At 40.2% G+C, this 17,775-nt stretch overlaps 1 protein-coding gene across 5 annotated transcripts in view; it reads left to right on the forward strand.

Moving 5' to 3' along the window:
- Positions 1-17,775, forward strand: part of TNIK (TRAF2 and NCK interacting kinase) — a 414,101-nt gene that overhangs the window by 234,977 nt on the left and 161,349 nt on the right. For all 5 annotated transcript variants that reach the window (XM_072618473.1, XM_072618475.1, XM_072618476.1 and 2 more), the window contains exons 4-7: positions 6,711-6,836; positions 10,634-10,744; positions 13,511-13,601; positions 16,602-16,732. In XM_072618473.1, coding sequence (XP_072474574.1) covers positions 6,711-6,836; positions 10,634-10,744; positions 13,511-13,601; positions 16,602-16,732 — 459 coding nt within the window. The remainder of the gene's footprint in view (positions 1-6,710; positions 6,837-10,633; positions 10,745-13,510; positions 13,602-16,601; positions 16,733-17,775) is intronic.

Raw genomic sequence — 17,775 nt, forward strand, 5'->3', positions numbered from 1 at the left:
GTTCTATTTTAGACATTAAGAATGCAAAGACAAAAAATTTAAAAGTCCCTTAGGGAACTTACATATTTTCTTTTATTTGGGGGGGAACAATATTCTATTTTACTTTTTTTCAATTAATAAGCCTTTATTCTCGTTCTCTCCCTCTCTCTCTTCTTCCTACCTTCCCTTCCTCCCTTTCTTTCTCTCTTCTCCTTCCCTTTTTCCTTTCTTCCTTCCTCCTTCCCCCATATGAAAAAGAGGAAATTATCCATAGTCAAAGCAAAGTCCAACATTGCCCATTAGGAAATAAGAAACATTATTCTTATCCTCATTGTTATCTTAATATTCTTACACGCTTATTTTGAGGTATTTATTAATCCCTACCACATCATTCACACTGAGATGTATTAGAATTAATGAATCTAGCTCTCTAGAAACTTAGTTAACATTCCCATAATTGTGATTAATATTTCAGGGGCTGACCAGCAAAGAGATATCAAGGGAAATTATATCACAACTTAACTAGTTTCTTGAAATTTGGCAAGAGATATTTCTTTGTGGGAAAATGCTATGTGCTATGTGTGGGGATATCAACTGCCCTACTCTGAGTGGCATGCACAGGCTCATAGGGTCTTTTTTTTCCTAAATAAGATAAAAACAGACAGTGTGTCATAGAAGATAGGGAATGGCATTGGGGTTATAGGTTCAAGTTCTGCCTGTGAGTGACCTTGACAAATCACTTACCCCCAGCCAATTCTAAGATAATAAATTGCAGCACATTGGATCTGCTTTGGTAGAGGGAATATCATTTACCAGGAGTCTCCTGTGCTTTGTGAAGTCGCTCAAACTCCTGAAAAGGTGGAATAGATGAAGTCTGATCAGTCCCAGTGACTTCAGGGCATGAGACCTTTCCTTATGCTGGTGTGACCATTGCCCAATGCAGGGCACACATGCCAGCTGTTGGGAAAAGGCCAAGGCAGGAAAATCTGTTCCCCACCACATCCTTGATTGGAAAAAAGGCAGGTTTTGAGATGGAAAGAAGTTATTACAAATGTAATATCAAGGACAACAGAACTTTGAGGTTTGCAGTGCAGCTAGGTCCCAATTAGTGCAAATAATGAATCCCTTGAAATGGTCCTAACATTTACCATTGGGCTGAACCAATCCCTATTTTGTGGTGATTTTTGTTCAGTCACTTTTCAGTTGTATCTAACTCTTCATGACCCCTTTGGGGGTTTTCTTGGCACAGATACTAGAGTGGTTTGCCGTTTCCTTCTCGATCCCATTTTTTACGTAATTTTAGCTTCAGTTAGTGGAACAATCCCATTTCGAAACAAGTATGAATCAAAGTAAGGCTTGGTTGGTACTGAAGTGTCTAGACAGTGTGCCAAGGGGAGAGAATCAGAAAAGGGCCTTGCAACAGGTGGCCCTTGGGCTGAGCCTGGCAGGGAGCCAAGAGGTCCCTGAGGATGAGAGACAGAACATGGGATGCATAGGAAGCAGCCAGTACCCAGATGGGAAGCCTGCCCTCTCCTCTGGCTAAATTTGCCATTTCCATGAATAGCCCCAGTGCCTGGCTGTTCTGAAGGTTTCTCTCCTGAAAAAGAGACAGATTTCTTCATCTTAAATTATTAAAAGTTGTAATACAGCAAATCTGGGCACTCCATTCTGAGTTCAGGAATGGGCTAGTGGAAGAATCATTGGCTCTTGAGTTTGGAGTTCAGGGATTTAAATACTTGTCCCTGGCCCTTCTAGTCACAATGTGACCTTTGAGGAATCTATTATCACCACACCCTGGTACCCCACTCTCGTGGTCACCATCTCCACCTCTTCCTCACAGGAGCCTTGGTCTCCACCCCTGAGACCACCCTGGGTCCTCCTCATAGCTCAGTTTTCTCTGTCATGCTCAGGACCAGGCACCCCACCTCACTTTCTAACTACCCACTCCAAAGCATGCTACCAAAACATCACTTCACTCCCCCACCCTGCCTCCACTTTCTATCTCCTTTTTAAGTACTGTTTTCCCTCATTGGAATGTAAGCTCCTTGAAGTCAGGGATTGTCTTTCTTGCTTACTTAGCACAGTTCTGGACACATGGTAAACAAATAATAAATAATTTCTCTTTTGTTCAGGTATTTATTATGCACTTATTATGTGTCAGGTGCTGTGTGAATCACTTTACGAACGTTATCTCACTTGATCCTCACAGTAACCCTGTTTATCCTCATTTTAAAGTTGAGAAAACTGAGGCAGACAGAATTTAAGTGACTTGGCCAGGATCACACACCTAGTAATGGTTTGAGGCTAGATTTGAATTCAAGTCTTCTTGACTACAGGTCTAATGCTTTATTCCACTATACCATTCTCAAGGCTAAGCTTGGGGAATTCAGAAAGTCTTTGTGGGGTTTGGCATCTCTCTCTCTCTCTCTCTCTCTCTGTGTCTATCTGTCTGTTTAATTTTCTGTTTTTCTCTACGTCTGTCTCTCAGGACCTCAGTTTCTCCTCAGTAAAAAAAAATGAGTGTTTGGACTAGATGCTATCTGAAATCTGGTCCAGGTGAAACATTCTTAGAAATAACTTGTGTCTATTTCGCTTACCATGTTTGACCTACATCAAAAGAACCTAGAGAAATGGAAAATTTGCTGTGTTGTTTCCTAGCATTTCAGGAGACTAATTGCAATGACAAACAAGAGAAAAAAATGAAAAAAAAAAACACAAATATTTTTAGGAGACACTAGCATCATCCATAGAAAGTGGCCTTTGTTAGCATATCCTGAGATTGTTGGACCATTATAAGATTAGGACCCTCCAATCATATTCCAAATTCCAGAGAGTTAGTGTGCTTTTGAGAAAAGACAGATACGATGTGATGACATGGCCTGAATTTGGATAGGGAAAGTCAGTGCAGGAGGACCCTGAAACTCTGCTATATGAAAATCAGTTGAAAGCATGCTTAGACTTGGGGGAGGGAAGTAGAGGGGAGGTTTGAGAACTCTCTTCAAGTATTTGAAAGGCTGCCATGTTGAAGAGGGCTGGGTTGTTTTGCTTGGTGCCAGAAGCCAGAAGCAGGAGTTGTAGTGGTAGTTGCAAGATCTGTTTCATTCAGCTCAATACAATAAAACATCCTATTAATTAAAGCTCTTATTCAATTAATCACCAACCACTTGTTAGATGCCCACTGTGTGCCAGGAACTGTGTTAGGCAAGAGGAGTACAAAGACAAAAGGAAAGGAACAATTACTTCCAAGGAGTTCATAGTCTATAGGGGATAACAACAGGTCCATAGAACAGAAGCACATCAGGGGCCCCCTGCATGACTTTCCTTACACTCTGTTATCAGGATGATTAGGAAAATTCTGAAGTCTGATCCAAGTCTTTTCGAGAGGGTAATTTGGGGGAAGGAGGCAACTCGAGCAGCCAGGGAATCATGAAGAAGGTCACTCTTGTTCTGACGGTTGAAAGAAGAGGCAAAGGTGGGGAGGGGGTAGATTCCAGGCCTGCCAGAGACTGTGTGCAAAGACTCTTCTCAGATAGGACATGGAGTATGAGAGACCCATGAGGAACTGAAGGAAGATTTCTTTGACTAGATCCTCAAGTGTTCGAAGGAAAATAAGGTGGAACAAGCTGGGAAACGTGGACTGGAGCCTGATTGTGAAGGACTTTGAATGCCAAACAAAAGAATCCATGTTTTACCTGGAAGTGATAGGGAGCCACCAACACATCTTGAGTAGGAGAGTGATGTCATCAGACCCATCCTTCCAATTTAATGAGATGAAATGAAATCCAGTATGTAGGTAGAGAGTTTTGTAAAGCACTCTATGTCAACATGATATTATTATCAAATATTATCAGTTTCCAAGAATAACCATAAATGATTAGGCAGTCTGTCAGTAAAGGAGCTTTATTAAGTGTCTACTATGTGCCAGACATTGTGTTAAGTGCTGGGGATAGAAAAAGAGGAAGAAGACAGTATCTGCCTCAAGGAGTTCATAGTCTAATGAGGAAGATAATGATCAAACAAAAAAGCTACGTGCCGAATAAATAGGACATAATTAAGAGGGGAGGGCACTAGAATTAAGAAAGGTTGGGAAAGGCTTCCTATAGAAGGTGGGATTTTATCTGGGACTTGAAGAAGATAGGAAGGTCATGAAGGAAAGATAAGGAAGGAGAGCATTCTCAACAGGGAAGAAAGCCAGAGAAAATCCTCAGAGCTGAGGCATGGAACAGTAAGGAAGCCAGTATCACTGAATCAAAATATGTGGAGGGGGGCAGTAAGGTGTAAGAAGACCAGAAATATGTGCTAGTTTTATGAGAAGCTTTGAACACTAAACAGAGAATTTTGTTTATTATAAAATTCATACATTTAAAGTATATTTTCATTTTGTAATTATTAAACATTTGTTGTTTTTTTCTTCCTCTCACCCACCCCCACCCACTGGGGGAAAAAAGAAATTTGGTGTTCTTATATCATATAAGCAAGCATAGTCAACTTTCTACACATATTAAATATGTCATTTATTCAGATCAAAATACTACCATCTTAAAAGTACGTATAACATGTCTTCATATGTGAAATAGGACTTAAACATTCCTCTTTTTTCCCTTCATTTTCTGGCACAGACTTTAGCAATTATTGATATGCAAATATTTAAGGTAATGTGGAGTAGTGGACTCAATGCTGACCTTGGAGTCAAGAAAACCTGGTACAAAGTCTGGCTCTGAGATTTAGTTTGGCCAAATCACATAAGCTCTCTTAGCTTTGGTTTCCTTACCTGAAACACCTGCCTAGTAGCTACTAATTATGAAATCATAGAAATTTGTCCTCCGCTAATTTCTAATTCTTGTCACTTCTTATCTGCTGCCCCATTTCTCTCATTTTCCTATTCAACTTCTGGAGTGAAGTGCTTCCATTTGGTTCATGCACTTCCTTATAACCCACAGGCTCCTGGATCCTCTCTGATCTGGCTTTCATACTCAGCACTGAAGTCCCTTCAGTAAAACTTCCTTCTTCAAAAGTGGCATGACCAACATACCTGTTGTTCATCCTCTCTATTGTCTTTCTCTGTTCTGTTCTCTGCCTCTCGTGTACCATACTTGGTCAGTGGATGGCCATTGATATGAATGAATGGCCTCCCAGTGACCAGGAGTGAATATTACGTAAGAGTTTCTTCCTTGTTTCCTTCTAAGTGAGAATATAAAGTGGATTGGAAGCACATTCTTTCATTTCCTAGAGCATTAAATAGGGCAGAGTGACCAGACTGAGGGTGATGAGATTTAGAGAGTGCTGAGAGCCTACATAGTCCTTCAGCAGAGAGGACTAGCTGAGTTTTGCACTTATATGAGTGTGTCTCTCTCTGTCTGTTTGTTATTTATCTATCTGACTTTATCTGTCTATTTATCAGCTATCTTCTGTAATCTGTCTTTTCTATAATCTATCTCTCCATCTTGTTTGTATCATCTATCTCTACCTTCTCTATCATCTATCTATTTGTATCTTCCTGTCCAAATCACATAACCTCATTTTCTATCTTCTCTGCCATTTATGTCTTCTCCATCATCTCTCTCTTCTCTATCAGCTACCTAATCTTCCCTCTATCATCTATATCTAAGTTCTCTATAACCTTTTTTCTCTATCATCTATCAATCTGTCTTCTATCACCCATTGATCTATTTTATCTGTCCTCCATTTCTCTATCATTCATCTTTATTATCTATCTCTCTTATCTCTATCATATATCTTCTCTACTATCTCTACCTTCTCTATCATTTCTCTATATCTTCTCTATCATCTATATATCTTTTCTACCTATATCTCTCTCTCCATCTCTCTCTCTCTCTCTCTCTCTCTCTCTCTCTCTCTCTCTCTCTCTCTCTCTCTCTCTCCTCCCTCCCTCCCTCTCTCTCCCTCTCTCATCCTCATCTTGCTATCTTCCCCCATTAGAATGTGTGTGAACTTCTTTTTGTGTTCCTTTATACCCCCATGAGCACTTAATAAATGCTTTTGATTGTCTGACTTAGAAAGAGTACTTAGTTGAATTTGGAAACTACCACATGGAGGAGTTCTTTCCACCAACCTTCTCCTAACCCCAGAAGTCACATCCCAAGTGAGTTCCTCCTTGACTGGACCCTGGCCTATTTCTTCCCCTAAGACAACTTTCCAACGGCCTCAGTCCGTCTCCCTGCCATCTTCCATCTATCCTATATATAACTTGCATGTACCTCGTTGTCTACATGTTGGCTCCATGTGAGCTACTTGAGGCCAGCAACTATCTTTGCCTTTCTTTGCACTCAATAGAGATTAGCCTAGGGTCAGGCGCACACAGTAAGCCCCTAATAAATGCTTGTTGATTGCTCAATTGTTTACTATTCTTTGCTCATCCAACAGTCTCATATCCTCAAGTTCTCCTCACCAACTGAATGTTTTAAAGGGTTAGTTTGAGGCTGCTTGCACCCAGGACCTGACCTGCTCATTACAGATCTGAGGGGGCCAGTTTTCCATGTGTGCAGAAATACTCTCTCTCTCAACATTCACACTCCCAATCAAGAATCATTCAAAACTTTTTTTTTCTAATGGAACATAATCATTATGCTTGCTTATCTACTCACCAGGAAGTTAAAAAAAACCAAAACACAGAGACCTATTTGCTGTTCTATTGAGATGTTGATATAATTCTGAAATCTACTGGGTAGATCCAACATATTTTAATAGCCCATTTTCTTTATCCTATATAGGATGAAGAGGAGGAAATCAAACAAGAAATTAACATGTTGAAGAAATACTCTCATCACAGAAATATTGCTACTTACTATGGTGCTTTTATCAAAAAGAATCCCCCAGGAATGGATGACCAACTCTGGGTAAGTGTCCTTTCCACATTTTGTTTTTTCTCTTGTCTCTTTCATCTAGACTTTGACCAATGAACAACATTTATCCTTGTTCTCAGTCACTTACCTTTGAATTTCTCTCTTCCCTTGAGAATTATAACCTAGCACCCTCCTAAGACAGATTAGACCTTCTTCTCAGTCTGCTTTGCTGGGTCATCTCCATTCAGGTTCTGCTGGCTAACCAGTATCCCCCAGTGCTCTGTTTTGGGCCCTCTTATTTACTCCCTCTATATTATTTCCCATGGATTCATTTCTCATCTCTGTGCAGATGATTCTTAGGTCGATTTATCTAGCCCCAAGCTGTGCATATTTTCATTTACTTAGATGTGGATAGATTGTTTTGGCCCCCAACAATGTAAGCCTCTTGAAGCACTGTCACCATTTGTGACTTTGTGTCCTTGGTGCCTAGGAAAGTGCCTTAGCATATAATAAATTCTTGTTGCATTTAACTGTGGCTTTTACACTCAGAGCTCTTCAGTAGCTACTTTGTCAATGAGATGAATAGACAAATTGTATTAAAATAATTTCATGGCAATGAGTCTTCCTATCCTACTCCTTCCATCCCAGCTTGTTTTTATTGGTATTTGATGGCAAACAACAACCATAACAAACTTATGATCCTATGTGCTCTAGGGCATCAATGTCCTTTCTAACATTTTGGGAACCAAATTGAATATGGCTCTAAATCTAAAAGGCATCTATATTAAAGGTCACATCTAGCGCAACCCCCTCATTTTACATACTAATGAATACTCTCAGAGAGGATATATTAGTTGCCCAAGGTCACACTGATATTAAATGGCAGAATTGGATTTGAACTTTTGGGTCCTTCTACAATCCATCCCTCTTTCTATTGTACCACCCTGGAGTACATAATGTAGCCATATTTTGCATCCACTCAGACCATCCAGAAATCTGAGGGGTTTGTCCCTTGCCTTGAAACTAAATCAAATATCCCAAGATGACTTTTTTGGGTGAAACTAGAGTGTTTTCCATGTCACAGCAACTAAGCGATGTTTCCAGTGTCTGATTGAATTATAACCTCGGAGAATTCTATCAGACTTGTTGCTGAGATAAACACTTGTTTAGCACCAGCTCCTGATAATGGCCAAGTGACTGTCTTTTATCAACTGCTCAGGTCGCAATACGGAAATCAAAAATGGGAGTTCTTTCAATAAAGATTAAGATCTCTCAGAAAGGCGGCGAGCTTCTGACACATAGCATTGTCCGCATGTTTCCCCTGCCTTTCAGGGACGAAGAGGCTCACTTGGACTCTCCTCTACTGGATAATTCTGTCATTGAGATGTCAGGGACTGTGAAGTGTACTAATTACCCTGAAATTAGAAAGCCACAAAATGTGCTGGTGCCTAGGACTATGGTGTTGTTAAGAGGAATTACAAGTCTGAATAGCTTCTGAAGACCCAGGAGACCAAACGAGGTACCCTACTGGTCACATTCTAGACTGAGCAAAAACAGGTTTCAGGGTTGATTATAGCTTCTCTCTGCTAGAGAAGCTACAATCTCAAATGAGACACAGGGAACCACATCACTGTTTTATTTAAAGGTAAGGAAGAGGAAAGAAGGAAGGAAGGAAGGAAGGAAGGAAGGAAGGAAGGAAGGAAGGAAGGAAGGAAGGAAGGAAGGAAGGAAGGAAGGAAGGAAGGAAGGAAGGAGGGAAGGAGGGAAGGAAGCTTTTGAGCCCTCTGTGTCTCTAGTAGGTGACTGAGTGTGGGGCGTAGGGCAAGAGACATTTATTGAATATTTTATTATAATAATTTATTGCATGAGTACAGAGCAGGAGACATTTATTGATTACCTATTATATTCAAGTGTCTAGACAAGCTATAATCTCTCTATCAAAAGAAAAGAAGAAAAAAATAAATGGGGAAAGATCCTCTATGAAGTCAATTTAAAATATTATATTTTGGGGTACTGTCTTAATAAATGTTTATTGATTGGCTGATCCATTCTTTAGTAGACATTTTCTTGTTGACTTAATTCAGTTGCGTTAGGCAACTTGATTCTGTTTGCTCATGGAATCAGGTACCTGTAGTGAGAGAAGCTTCCCACTGTGTGAGTTGCATGATAATTATCAGGACTGCTGTGTGACTGGGGTCACCAATCACCAGCAAACAAGGTGTTTTGGATTGGTGGGGTTTTATGGCTATTACATAATTTATTGATCATTTTGTTCCATAGGAAGATGAAAAGAACGCAGCTGACTTTAGCTAGAGCTGAACGTGCGGGTAGAAAATGTCAGAAATCAATGGCATTAGACATGAAGTTTTTCCTTATTCTTCCCCTGCTCCTCCCAGTCTTGAGTAATTCCTTTAACCAAATTGAGCCTCAGTTTCCTCATCTGTAAAATGAAGGGGTGGCACTAGTTGACCACCCAGCTTCTTTGCCTCTCTAGAGCTGTGATCTAATACCTTTGTGACCTTAACCTCCCTGCACCTCAGTTTCCAAATCTGTAAAAAGAAGGGGTTAGACTCAATGGCCCCTTAGTTCTGTTCCAGCTTCAGCTCTTTGATCCTATGATCTGATCACAATGCTGCTCATAATGCCCCCCCCTCACAGTTATCATTTTTTTGGTTTTGGATTCCCAAAATTGATCCCCATCCTTGGCACATAATTTTCTAAAAATCAGGCAACAGAAAATGGTGCTAAGCCTGGGGAATACAAAAACTTGGCATTTAATAAATTCTTGTAGAAAGACTGATGGTGTCAAAGTTCCAAAGATCTTCCCTGGTCACCGGCCAATAGATTCTACCTCTGCGCATTGCCAGCAGTCAGGAACCTATCAATTAAAGAGGTCAACATGAATTAACAGACATCATTTTGGCCAAACTTCTTTCAGTCTGTCCATCCTAGGAGGTCAGGGATTAGTTTCTGGTTATGTTGGGCTAAATTTTACCCAACACTTTCCCTTATTTGGAAAAGATATTGTATAAAGTTTTTACCATGGAATTTGTTCAAAGGGATAGAGAGAAGACTGGGGAAAGGGAGGTCATTCTATATGTGGCAATGAAGAGAAAAGTTCAGACTTGGCAATTTTCATCTTGTCCTGTCTCCTTTTTGCCCTTTTTAAAGTAAGGATCGTGCCTCATGCCTTCTCCGCAAAGTTGTTGGAAAGTGTAATGAGCTGATATTTATAGAGCTTGGAGCTTTGGGGATGAAAGGTGCTAAATAAGGGTTTATTGTTTATTGAATTTATTTGGTGTATCCAACCTCCTGGGAACTTGTACTGAAGTTAATTAAAAACAGATAGTCCCTGTCCAGAAAGCTCACAATGTCACTTGAAAACCACCTAAAGTAAATGCCTTGTATTTTTGTTACTTGGGATGGGACCGGGGACCATGGCCCCATGCAAAGGAGTGATTTCCCCTATCTAATGGTATGGAACCCAGCTTAAGATTTTCAGAAAGAATGTGGTGCTGCAAGCAATGGACCACCTCCTTGAAGTCTGCCTGCCTCCTTTTCCTGTTTGGGCAATGAATATGACCTTCCATTTCTGATGGTAATTTTGAGGTTGGAAATTTTAAAAATTTCCCTCCTCACTCTATTTTTAGCTAGTAACTCCTTCCACTTTAGAAGCTAGTACACATTGTCTAATGATCACTCTGGTCCACATTGTCTAATGATCGCTTTTCCTCTCAAAAATGGCACCCCAAGGTGGAGGGCTGAAGGGTCTTCCATCGTGCTCAACCAAGCCCACGAATCCTTCATACCCTAATTATACTAATTGTGCCTTTGCATCTTTTCTTTGCCAGCTGGTGATGGAATTCTGCGGTGCAGGCTCTGTCACAGATCTGATCAAGAATACAAAAGGCAACACGTTGAAAGAGGAGTGGATCGCATACATCTGCCGAGAGATCTTGCGGGTACGTCACATGGTGGCATGCTCCTACTTCATGATGCTATAAGCAAGAGACAACTTGGGGAGAGGGGACATGGATGGCAGATGTTCCCAGTCTTTAGGGCTGCTAATTCTGTTAGTGATGATGGCATCTGAGAAGCTTCGCTCCAATAGGAGTGAGTAGGATTCTAAACAGGACAAAGATGATAGGAAACCTGTCTGGGTCTTAATTTATGATTATACCTGACATTCATTGATAGTGTTGGACAGTTTCCAAAGCACTGCTCATACATTGGCTCATTCAGGCCTCACAACAGCCCCAGGAAGTAGCCATGATAAGTCGATCTTATCGCTTATTTCCAGAGAGCCAGTCAACATGGTATAGTTTCCCACCTTTGACACATACTGATTGGGTCATCCTGAGCAAGTCACTTAATCCCTCAGGGAACTTTTTAAGGCTGTAAATTATAGAGAAGGTGCCAACATGTTTTAGTAGAAAGTAGTTTCCTCATCTAGGAATTCCCTATACCAACTAAATCACCTATTTTCCTACACATACTCTGATCTACTCTCCCAGCTGCATCCAGGACCTGAAAAGATTATCTACTAATATTCATAATTGGTCTGATACCTTGTCAGAAAAATAATTGCAAAAAGTAGCTACATGGTTAGTAGAAAGAGCTCTGGGCCTGGAATCAAGAAGACCTGAGTTCAAATCTGGCCTCAGACACTTACTGGCAGTGTGACCTTAGACAACTCACTTAACCTCTGTCTCCCTCGGTTTCTTCAACTGTGAAATGGACATAATATTAGCATATAATATTTCCCATTATTGTGGGGATTAAACGAGATAATATTTGCAAAGCACTTAGCATGCGTGGTGTATCATAAGTGCTTAATAAATGCTTATTTCCTCCCTACTATTAAATATTTTGAACAAGAAGATTTTTGAGGTAATTAGATAGCCTCATTTGTTGTATGGGAGAGTGGTAAAAATGTCTAATTTTCCAACTTTGTTCCCTTGGCACAGCTTCCAACCATCATTTTTTTTTTAAATCTACAACCATTCCCATATATACCAAAATATTCATAAATGAGCTGCTAGTCTATCAGTGAAGGAAATTTCCATGCTGGGAGCTTTCCATAGTGGTTAAAGATATGTCTGGAAGAGCAAAAATTCCAAACACTTGCACAAAGTCCCTCCCACTTTAAAAGTTACATTTTATGCATTGACAAGTTTGATAGTAATCACAAAGTGCTTGAGTTAGTGATTATTGAACTGATGAGCCCTAACAAAGTACATCTTCCATTGTGAGATATAACTGTGTACCAGACAGTGGTGTGCATTCTAAATTGGCTCATCCTGATATCTGTCAAAAGGGTGGCATGTTGGGGACTGGTGATGATTCCAAACTAAAGTTAATATATGACATTTCATATCTTTGTATGCAGCTGGGTTGCCAGAAAAAAAATCAGTGAAAGACATCTGGCTATCAGAAAGGAAATCCATATCCTTACGAGTCTCTAGCCTCTAAGAACTAAAAATCAGAGTAATTCAATGGAGAAGTGGAGCACCTCTGAGTTTATTGTCACTGAGTAATTGTCTTCTGTAGATAACAAACACAGTGTAATGTATGAAAGGAAGCACTAAAAATGACAGTAATAAATGCCAACAATGGAAATAGAATTTCCCGCCTTACCCTGGCTCCTCTACCCTCTCAACCCTCCCCTCCTTTCTCTTTCCTTCTCTTTCTCCTTCCTTTTCTGTCTCCTCTCTCCCTCCCTACTTTCCTCCCCTCTCCTCTTCATCTCACTTTGCCTTGCCTTTTTCTAATCTTAATTCTAGTGCCTTTCCTCTTTTAATTATTCCCTATTTATCCTTTATGTCATTTGTATATTGTTATTTGCTTAGATTGTAAGCACCTTGAGGAGCTTTCTTTTGCCTTTTTGTATTCACAGACCGTAGTATGGTGTGTGGCATACAGTAGACCCTTAATCTTTATTGACTGACCGTGATGAGGGATAGAGCATGAGAAAAGAAAATGGCCTTGGCTTGCTAGCTTTGTGACCTTGAACATGTTGCCTCCCCTTGAAGCCTCTGTTCATTTATTTTTCATCACCCAAATGTAATGCAGATGTACTTGATGTATGTTCTTATCATTATTTAATCTGAATCAGAAATTATAAAAAAGTATTCCTTTATTTCTGAAGGTTGCATTGTACCTAACTAAACCTCCGAAAATAACCGGATGGATTTAGAGCTAGACTTTTGAGGTTATCTCCTCCAAACACCTCATTTGATTATTGAGAAAGCTCAGTGCTAAGGAGATGGTGACTCTCCCAATATCATAGAAGTAAGAGGAGGAGGAGGCTCAGCCTGGATTTGCTGGAATCAAGTGCTCTTTTCTGTGTACTATTCTGTGCCTCAGAGAATAAAGAGTAACATGCAGCCCAAACAGGTAAGAGTAAATTAACCAAAACAGGAAGTCAGTGTCTAGAATGTTTCATCTGAACTTGACCTATATTCCCCACAGGCAGTGAGAGAAAGGTTATATTACTAAGCAGTAAATCCTGTTCACTTTTATGATTGCCCCATAATTTAAAACATCATCCTGAGCACATGAAAGATTTGTATGGGGCACATCTGGCCTGCCTGGTTTTTTTTTTTAAACATTTTTATTTTTGCTCATAGTGTGCTTATTGGGAAAAGGGGGAGGGGGAAATTATTTATTTGTAATGTTGGGGGAGGGGGTTCCATTCCCATTAACCTCCTGACTCTTCATCTCTCCAGGGCCTGAGTCACCTGCATCAACACAAAGTGATTCACCGTGACATTAAAGGGCAGAATGTCTTGCTGACAGAGAATGCTGAAGTAAAATTAGGTAAGAGTCATCGCGCTCAAACTCTTAGAATAGTCAAGGAAAAGCAGTCTCAGCCACCCCAGGAACTAGAAGGAATTTGATAGACGTCACGTCAGGCCAACAGCTGAGTTTCTTTCTGTAACAATTGTGAATTTGAGGCCCATGGCTTGGAGTTCACAGTTCTAAGAAAAGAAGTGGGATTGACAATTTTTCTTTGTTTATTTGATCAGGGCCGTTAGTTGTACGCTTAAAATGCCTAAAATTGCCTCTGAACTGGGGAGGAGCTGCCAACTATCGTGTAATGACATCCACTTGAGGAGGCTGAGGGAGTGATGGGAAGATGGGTTTGTGTGAAAGTCGGCTGTGTTGCATTCAGGGGACCCTGAACTGGAGAACACTTCCTGCACCTGGTGGGAGCAGGAGCATGCTGTAATTAAATCCAGTTCTTCTACTGAAATCACTCCCAGTTGGGCATTTTCAGAATCACGGATGCTGCAAATTCATCTGTTTTATCTCCTTGTCTTCATATGAATGTTGATTTCGTTATGGCTTGTACACCACCTGCCAGAGGAATGCTTGGTTCCAGACATGAGCAGATCTCCTGTCTCTCTGACAGTTGATGGAGGCAGATTTTTGATATTGCTTTTGGGAAGAGATAATGAAACTTTCAAAGAATAGAGTGAGAAAGCATTTCAATCACTTCATCCTGCCAACCTTGTGTTTTGGAGAATATCTTAATCTTTTTTATCCCATCTCTATTGCTATCCAAATCTCTGTCCCTATCTTTATCCCAGTCTCTATCCCTATTCTCTTTCATTTCTTTACCTTCTCCCCAACTTCAGTCTTAGAGCATCACCTGGGGGCATTGAATAGTTGAATGCCATGCCCAGAGTCATACAACTAGCCAGTACATCTTGGGACTATTTTCCTATTGTCTGCCTATAAGCATTCCTTTACCTATTGTCCATTAGAACAGTTTTTCCAAGGCCGTTCTGTGGATTAAATCTTATATCCCAGAAACCATCTGTTTTCCATGCCTTTCAATTCAACTCAATCAATATTCCTTGATCATCTAATGGGTAAGGCACTGTGCTAGGTACTGGGTATCTCCCACTCCCCTGTCTCCCCTAATCCCCCCCACATACATATACACAGCAAGAGTGTAGGAATACAATAAACACACAGTTATGAAACACTGGTGGGCACAGCATGGCCATAGATGGGTCAATGTAGCATCACTACATCTCACACTGGCTGTCCCATCCCTAAAATGCATTCTCTCTCCACATTTTTACCTTTGAAAAATCTGTAGCTTCCTTCGGGTTCAGGTGTTACCTTTTACAAGAAGACTTTCCTGAACCCCTTAATTGTTAGTGTTTTTTTCCTTCTCCAGTTAGATTGTAGGTAGTTATCTGTGTACATATTTTATCCCATTCCCTCTCTAGTCTCTTCCTTTTCCTCTCTTCTTCCTCCATGGAAAATAAGGCCCTTGAAAAAAGGAGCCACATCCATTTTTCCATTGTGTCTCCAGGACCTAGGACAGTGCCCTGGACCCAGAAGATGGTTAAAAATGTTTGTGAATTTGCTGAATTGACTTTCACAGCACATACACACAAAAGCTCTGTGCCCAGGCTATTGGATATACCCAGAGGCATATCGTGGTACTATAGAAAGAGCCCTAGCCTCAAAGGCAGGAAGTCCAGATGACTCAGTTGTGCTTTGAGTAAGTCTGTGACCCTATTACACAAGTGATTTCTCCTTTCTGCACCTCATTTTCTTGATCATAGAATGAAGGAATCAAATTAAAAACCAACTCCAGTTTTCTATGATTCTAGTAGAGATGTCTCCAAAAGTATCTTTGTTCTCAATCAATTTCCCTTAAGTTAACATGATATGTTCAATTTAAGAGTTTGTTTTAATCTTCAATTCATTTCAACTGACATTTATTAAGTTATTTCAATTTGTGAAATTGTGTTGGAAACTTGTTATATGAAGACAGAAATAATATAGTTCCATTAGGACATACTTCTGCAATAAAAGTATAAGCTACATGAGGTCAGGGACTGGTTTTACTTTTTTCTTTAAATCCTCAGCATGTAGTACAGCACCCAGTGCATGATAAACTATTAAGAAACACTTATTGGCTGTTGGCAAAATGCTATGTAGAGAATTTATTGAATGATACATTTTTATATTTTATGAGATGTGAAAGAAATATTGTACTATCATTTCCCCTAAAGCATCTGTAGGAATTTTCAGAAGTTATGAAAATAAGCACAGAATTATTTTCTAGAAGATGCTACTTTTTATACAATACCTATGTTCCTGTTGCTGCACCAGTTGCTCCCACCACTGCCTCTTTTGGGAAGTAATCCTGCATTTTCTGGGTGGAACTTCAGTTACGTCTCTGTGTTTGTGTTTGATCTGGATCCCAGAAAGGGTTTGCTAACCAAAAAATACATTGATATTTTTGGTTTTTTTGTCTATGTCTGTGATTCCATCAATGGGAGGAACTCTCAATATGAAAATTCCCTCTTCTGATGCAGATCTGAAATGCATTGTAAATTACAGCCTTAGGGTTTGTACTTTTAACAAGCGAAAAGACTTGGTCAGCTTCACAGAATGTGTCAAAGGTAGTACAGAACTTGGATACATACCATAAGTTCAGGATTGAGGGTCTAGTAAGCTGGAAGGGGCAACAAGGCTGGTCTGCTCACTCGGACACACTGAATCTTCACAAATGCTCTAATTAAGTGTAGGGCGTTTCTTCTGCCATCTTTTGATGTAAGCACTCAGGGTTGCTCCCCTCAGTTGTTGGCAAGATGCTTCCAGGACAAAGCAGAGATTTAGAATATCCTTTACTGTCAGGCTACATACCTAAGCAAGTGTTCAACTAGTAAGAACACAACATAATGCTATTTTCCCATGAAGTATCCAACTTGAGACTGCCATGTTATTTTTGTCCCCAAATGGATTGTAAGATTTCATGCTTAATATGTATGTCTCTGTTTCCTCACCCAGTGGATTTTGGTGTCAGTGCCCAGTTAGACCGAACAGTAGGTCGAAGAAATACATTCATTGGCACACCCTACTGGATGGCCCCAGAAGTTATTGCCTGTGATGAAAATCCTGATGCCACCTATGATTTCAAGGTATGAGTTCTTCATTACATTGCTTTCAGGACCAAAGCAAACCTCCCATTCTGGGACTTTCAGTGGGAAGGTCCTCTTGTGTCTTTGACTATAGAGTATATTTATTCAGTTCACATTTATTAAGCACTTGTATGCTATATATAGGGTAGTTCCATAAGCAAGAGGGAGAAATAAAAAAAAATAATCATAGGATACTTAATTAGGACTTCAGTGAATCCATGGATGTCATTAATGTGGCTATGTTCTGCCATACAACAAAGTGCAGTATGACCTTATCATTCTTTGTGACTCTTAGCTATGTCCTCCTGTATAGCCTTCAAAGAGAATCTGCCCAAAATTCCAGAGACCATCTAAAAACACCTTAGTGTTTTTCCTTCCTTCCTTCCTTCCTTCCTTCCTTCCTTCCTTCCTTCCTTCCTTCCTTCCTTCCTTCCTTCCATCTCTCTCAAACCCTTCCTTCCTTCCTTCCTTCCTTCCTTCCTTCCTTCCTTCTTTCCTTCCTTCCTTCCTTCCTTCCTTCCTTCCTTCCTTCCTTCCATCTCTCTCAAACCCTTCCTTCCTTCCTTCCTTCTTTCCTTCCTTCCTTCCTTCCTTCCTTCCTTCCTTCCTTCCTTTCTTTCTTTCTTTCTTTCTTTTCTTCCTTCCTTTCTTTCTTTCTTTCTTTCTTTCTTTCTTTCTTTCTTTCTTTCTTTCTTTCTTTCTTTCTTTCTTTCTTTCTTTCTTTTCTTCCTTCCTTCTTTCCTTCCTTCCTTCCTTCCTTCCTTCCTTCCTTCCTTCCTTCCTTCCTTCCTTCCTTCCTTCCTTCCTTCCTTCCTTCCTTCCTTTCTTTCTTTCTTTCTTTCTTTCTTTCTTTCTTTCTTTCTTTCTTTCTTTCTTTCTTAACTAGATTTCTTTCTTCTTCCCCCCCCACCCTCCTTTCTTCCTCATCTTATGGATACCAGAGGATAGAACACTAGACTTGGAATCAAGAAGACCTGAGCTCACATCTGGCCTTACATACTTAGTAGCTGTGTGATCCTGGGCAAGTCACTTGACATCCATCT

This window comes from Notamacropus eugenii, chromosome 6 (genome assembly GCF_028372415.1).
Source record: "Notamacropus eugenii isolate mMacEug1 chromosome 6, mMacEug1.pri_v2, whole genome shotgun sequence".
NCBI classification, from domain to species: domain Eukaryota; kingdom Metazoa; phylum Chordata; class Mammalia; order Diprotodontia; family Macropodidae; genus Notamacropus; species Notamacropus eugenii.